At 42.0% G+C, this 6,346-nt stretch overlaps 1 protein-coding gene across 3 annotated transcripts in view; it reads left to right on the top strand.

Moving 5' to 3' along the window:
• dennd2da (DENN/MADD domain containing 2Da) overlaps positions 1–6,346 on the top strand; it is a 33,319-nt gene that overhangs the window by 12,807 nt on the left and 14,166 nt on the right. For 2 of the 3 annotated variants that reach the window (XM_005745866.1, XM_005745865.1), the window contains exons 5-6: positions 4,349–4,396; positions 4,707–4,799. In XM_005745866.1, the coding sequence (XP_005745923.1) occupies positions 4,349–4,396; positions 4,707–4,799 (141 nt within the window). Of the gene's footprint in view, positions 1–650; positions 1,128–4,348; positions 4,397–4,706; positions 4,800–6,346 lie in introns of those variants that run through there. The other variant, XM_005745867.1, reaches the window with a different exon arrangement.

Raw genomic sequence — 6,346 nt, 5'->3', positions numbered from 1 at the left:
AGGCTCTGCCAGCAGCCAGCTGTGCCAGAGAGGACCGAGCTTCAGACCCAGAGGCCAGAGGCCTGAGGGCATCCCACCCCCCAGAAGGAGCCCAGCTGGGCCACTTTGAAAAGGCTTTTATTTTGGAAAGCAAAATCAGAATGACTTGAAATTGACATGGTAACATCGTGAGGTTGTATCCTGTTGATTTAACGTGAAATTATTCTGTGGAAACCTTAAATTTCCTTTTTAGAGCATTCTGAAATCACTGAAAGTTAGGTAAGTTATGGGCATTTTCAACAGGCCATTATTTTGGAAGGCAAAATCAGAATGACTTGAAATTGACATAGTACCATGGTGTGGTTGTACACTTTTGATCTAAAATGGATTCATCCTGTTGAAAGAGCAATTTTCATTTTTAGAGCGTTCTGAATTCTTTAAAAGAATAGGTCGTATTTAATTGTACCTGACCTGATCACTAATTCCCGTAGGCGCCCTCACTAACAAACAGTATTTCTCAGAGGTGTCATCCAGTCTCATCATGTCTCTGACAGAAAACCAATTAAGGAGGCCTGACTGTGCTTTGTGAGTTTGAGTTGGAGTTGAGTTGGCACGCTGCTGTTTAAAGTCACCGCCTGCTTGCTGCATACAGCTGGAAGAGCTAACCGCTTCCGTCGAAAAATAACTAAATGAAGCAATGTTTGAGGGCTCTAGTGCTGCGTTCGTGAATATCGGGTTTGTTGCGACAACATGACTCCAACATCCGCTCATTAACTTTCTTCTACTTATTTTATGGTATTTTTGTTGGCTTTTTATTCTTGGCTCGGTAGTTTCTAGAAGCAAATCAGGTCCTCAAGAGTGGGACGATAAAACCGCGAAGAACCGAACGAAACACGCAACACTTCGTTTGTCCCACATAACGCGAACGCAGCACCTACAGCGGTAACTTACTTCAGCGTACACAGTAGTTGAGCGCGAGGTTAAAATGCTATGTGTGTAGCATGCAGCGGGATGACGATGGTAAAATACTGCCGTGCTGTTACTGAGTGTGCTGATAGGAACCCCCGACAGTAGAGGGGCAGCAATGAGTGAGACTGTGAAGAAGAGACGGAAAGGAGTCCGACTGACGAACCCCAAAAACAGATGGAGTGAGTACTGGATATTAGAGAAGTCTTACCGCTGGATAACCCGAGTCCACCTAAGTTAGACACACTTACAGTTATTATCATGATGTTACTGAGCGGTGTAGTTTCTCGACAAACACGGTACCTGCCGAAACTTGCTGAAGTAACTTATCTCGAACAGGTTGCGCCCATGTGTGTATCGGTGTTTTTCCACTTCATTGTAGGGAAACCTCTGCTGTTCATTTACAGCTGACATAAAGTGCAGCGTGGAGGTTACGACTTAAATACTTGACCTCTGTGATGTGTTTACAGTCCGTGACATGAAACTTGTTGAGTTTTGTCGTGATGCTGTGTTCATGGTATGAGCCTAAAATGTTGTTTGGGGCTGTGTCAGGTGCACATATGATCATTTAGCTTGTGGTCACCTTGAACTGTGATGGTCTGTAAGCTTGCCCTCACATCTGTTTTAGTTCATCTACTGTGCGCATGTTGTGGATGTTGCTGTAGATTGCCTTGTAGCCTCAGGAGGTGAAATGACAGCCAGTTTGAAAGACTGCTTTTAGCTGCATTAGCTGCTGGAAGAACACCTTTTCAGCGCAGGCTTAGGTGGAAAACACATGGTGCTTATGAAGGGAAACAGTCTATATCATGGATAAAACTTTCCATTGGGTAAACAGATAAATTGGCAGATTTGTGATATAAAGGCTGCAGGAATGAACAAGAACATGGAAACAGGATATCAGGCAGCTTTAGTTAGTCTTGCTTTAATCACCTCCTTTGACTTGACAGCATCTTGTTATAACATGTTTAAGACCCTGTGGGCCCGAGGGAGGGCTGGTTTTTTTTTTTTTTTTTTTTTTACACCCACATCACATCAGAGCTGAAAAGAAGTAGCTCAAAAATGCAGCAGTGTGTAGGGTCAAGAAAGAGTCAAACTGACACTAAAACACAACCTGAGACGTGTTTTTGTCCCGCGGGCTCATTCAGCACAGTTCTGCAAGTTACTGAGTAGGAAGGCACTGCCACTGGTGTTTACACAGGACAACAGATTGCAAATGCCAAAGTTGTGTACTGCAGACTCAGTAAACATTGTCAGGGACTTGGCCAGACTGAAGTGAAACCTGGACTGTGTCCTGCAGCTGCTTATTTAATCTGCTCTGGCTGCAATTTGTCTGTGTGTGGAGTGTGGTCGCTCAACATGTACATGCAGCAAAGAGTGGAGTGACAACCACAAACGAGTTAGCTCAAAATGATTTAGAAGAGCTGCGGTGTTCAAAGTGAACTTTGGTTTAACAGAGTTCAGCTCAGACGGATCGATTGAATCTAACCTAGAAACTGTCTTTGGTTTGTTTTTGTTTGTTTCTGTTTTTCCACCAACCACACAGTCAGCGTATACTTTAGCCTCCTGATATGATGTGATATGTTTTCAAAATGATTATTTAATTGCATTATGTGTATATCTATCGATCTATCGCTTCCACAGTTCATGGTGACTTGTGCAATTGGCTTAAAGTTGGCATGTAATAATAATAATAATAATAATAATAATATGCGTGTGTGAGAGACTGGGAATTATAATGGATGTATTAATTTTAACTTTACTTTTACTTTTTTGCTTAAGATAGAAACTAGTTACTTCCTGAAGTCTTGAGTTCAGCTGGCAACTTGACTCTTGAAGCACCTGCTCCCTGCTGAGAGCCCCCTTCTTTATGTGACTTAGTGTTTTTGACTGACAGAAATGGTTCAGGGCTTGAACACTCTGATTGGCTGGGGGTTTCAGTTGGTAGTTTACACGATCGCCTTGTGCATGTGAGTTTTTTCCAGATACTATTCTAATTGTTGGCTGTGGATGTGAGGCAGATAAACTTGGATAACTTTAAGTTTCCGGGACAAAACGCAGTTTCATTGTATGGTCAAACAGTGGTTTGAAGTACTGCGAGTGGTTAGTGTGATTAGAAAAGAGCCAAATTCACTCTGTTTATCTGAGCTCAGGGACCCTTCAGTGAACACCATCTATTTAGAGGAAGTGATACTTTCATGGTTTCATAGGTGAGCCAGTAGAAAGTCTGTCTACTTTTCTATTTTTTGACCAGCTGGCAGGTTCACATCTCGATCACTCGTCGTCGTATGGCTGCTGTGCTGGTCTCCCAAGGCAAGTGACCCTGCTGCAGCCAGGGCTTCTCTTTTTGGCCTTTGTCTTTAGTCTGCCAGTCGTGCATGGAAACAGGGTTGTATCTAGCCTGCTATGTTTGGGTTAGCAGCTTAAAAACACTAGATGGGAGCTTAGGAGCGACAAAGACTGGTGTTTAGAGCCGCTGACTACAAACCCACTGGGAACTAATTTAAGTCTTTGTTCGGATGCTGATGTCTCTGACTTACTTTAACTGTCTTCCATGCAATGATTATTTGTGTTTTAGACACAAAGATTTACTTATTTTATGGTAACTGCTTACTTGGTGATGGATCTATTTAATATAGAAAGAAAACCCCACAGAAATAACACTGGTATAGTTGACTTTCACTTTTATTTGGCTGTGGATGTGAGATAGATAAACAACATTTTGTCCTACAAACTTTGGAAGCTTAACTAGATATTTAAATGTATTTTGTTGTCCGAAGCACTTCTTTCCCTGCCTTTGATTGCCTCTTTAATACTTTTTGATTTTGAAACAAACTGATAAACTTGAGCTTTGTCTTTGTTTGTCTTGGTGATAGAAACCAGCCTATCACCAAGTTCTTAAGTGATGTACAGTTTAAATGGTATTTAACACATTGTTGTTGATGCTGTCTATTTACCAAAAAGGCTTGCTCTCCAGTGTTTTTGATTCTGAGATGATGTGAAGCACAAGTTGGGGGAAATTCCTTCCTCAGAGTGTAAAACAAACAGATGATTCAGCAGACTGTCAGCGCTGCAGTATAAACACGGGATTAATAAAGGGGACCTATGTAGCAAAAGCTTTGTTGCTAGGTAACAGAAACATGTTAGGGGCTGTTGTCTCAGTACATCGTAGCTGCTAATCATAAAGCTACGCTTGTTATTTACATAGGGCGACTTAAGGCGTGGGGTCTAAAGGGCTCAATTCCAGCTCATTGGTTTCTAACGTCTCACTGTTGTAGTGCACTGCATTCTTATACTTTAATACAATCCAAATACCTGTAGCTGTCATTTTTTTGTGTACGTGCACAGAACATAGACAGAAGCTGACTCGGACATCTTCATTCACGTATTCTGTTGTGTTGTTTAGGTGAACAACCCAAGGGTAACATCATCACGGATGTTTCTGAGAAGCATGGTAAGTGCAGATCATCTTTCCTTTGGGTACTCGAGTAATGGTTTCATAACTGAAAGTCAGTCTTAAAGAATGCTCAACTAAAACAACTGCCTTGTGAGTTTTATAGTCTACTCATAGGACATGTTAGTCACAGTTTCACATTTATTTCAGGCATAATGGTGTTAATGGACTTAACCTGAACAGAAATCTGATAAGCTAGAGTTCTGGAAAAGAGGACAGAGATTTATGAGGCTTTAAACGAGCAGAGGAGGTATGGGGAAGTGAGCACCGACGTATGTTTTCAGTACTGAGCAGCTGCTGGTTTCTCCAGATGCCATTCCATCAGGCGAAGATGACGGACGACAAGGGCCCTTCAAGAGGTTTAGTGCCATGTGGTCCTCCTTCCGCAAAGGCAAAAGGGACAGTGAGTATTATCCTGTTGAAAACTGATTTTTGAAGGTGCCGCTGGACATTTGGACACGTCGTGATTAGATGTCAACACAGTTTCCAAATGTGTGACTGTAGTCGTGGTTGACCTCACGTGCACCGCTGAGCTGATGTGAGCAGTGTTCTGTTGCAGATGCTAGGTCTTTTTTGGCCAGCGTTAAATCTCGTTTCCTCTCGTGCATTTGTTGTGACAACACAGGAAGTACTGGTTAAATAACCCAGTGCATCAAGGGCAGAGATTTTGATATTGTGCAGTACAGTCTCCACCGGACATCAGGGCAGTGAAATGTTTCTATATTTATTATAATATTTAAGTATAATTGAAAAATTTATAATAGAATTATTATAATTTTAAAGCCATTATTAAATTGTACATACAAGGCTATTGTTTAAAAATGAGACATTTAAAGGTTTTCAGCATCAGAGCAGCTGTTTTATGTTTGAGCCTGAACACTGTCATTACAGCCAGGTGGTTCAACCTCTGGCTCCCTCAGTCTGCAGCCAGAGACTGAATCCAGTTTTGAAGGTTGTTTCCTGATGTGTTCAGTATGTGTAAAACTTAGATAGAAAGCACTTAAGTGTTGTATGAATGGGTGAATGGAGCGTGTTGTTTAAAGTGCTTGGAGTGCTGAAGCAGAGTAGAAAAGCGCTACATAAGAACCAAAGAACCAGTCCATTTAGCATTTCCCTTTTTGAACAGCAGTGGAGACATCCACTCACAAATGCATGCAGAGGTGCCCTGCTGGCGCCATTCCCGCTGTCGGCACTGGGTCGCCACGTTATGCTGACAGATCGGTCTCCAAATGAGTTGTCACAACCCCACAATCAGGCAGCAGGTCGCTCTTTTCCACGCTGGCCTTCTGGGGCCTCTCTCCCCCCAGTGCTCACCTAGCTTCCTTTTAATAGGTCTTTTAAACAGCTGATAGGCCACATCTGGACACACCCATGCCTCAGCAGGTGATCACTATCAGCTAATTGTCCCATACCCAGCAGGTCCACAGTGGAACATCATAAAATCATGCAAATAAAAACTACACTCAGAAGTAAAATCAGGTCCAATATAAAAGATAGATACAAATTTCCACTGTGTGACATACCCCAGCTGGGATAAGCTCCGGTGCCCCCCGTGACCCTGAAAAGGATAAGCTGAAGCGAATGGATGGATGGACTAAAAGTAGTTGCAAAGTGAGGATGTGAATAAAATGTTATAGAAAGGAGCTTCTATTTTTTCCAATGTAAGTTTGAGAAGATGGAAACAGTGACAATGATTAAAAATGAATTAAATTAAATTTGATTTATATGGCGCCAGATCTCAACAACAGACGCCTCGAAGTGCTTAAGTCCAGTTCAGCTACCAGCCAGTAGAATACAATACATTTATATAATACTAAAGCAGATGACTCGTAATCTAGAGAGGAAATGGCGTGTCACAAATTTAGAGGATCATCATTTAGCCTGGAGAAATAGTTTGCTGCTTTATAAGAAAGCCCTCCGCAAAGCCAGAACATCTTACTATTCATCACT

The sequence above is a fragment of the Pundamilia nyererei genome, unplaced genomic scaffold (genome assembly GCF_000239375.1).
Source record: "Pundamilia nyererei isolate P.nyererei 1_Seehausen unplaced genomic scaffold, PunNye1.0 scaffold00169, whole genome shotgun sequence".
In the NCBI taxonomy this organism is placed as follows: Eukaryota; Metazoa; Chordata; class Actinopteri; order Cichliformes; family Cichlidae; genus Pundamilia; species Pundamilia nyererei.
This window is presented reverse-complemented; position numbering and strand designations above follow the sequence as displayed.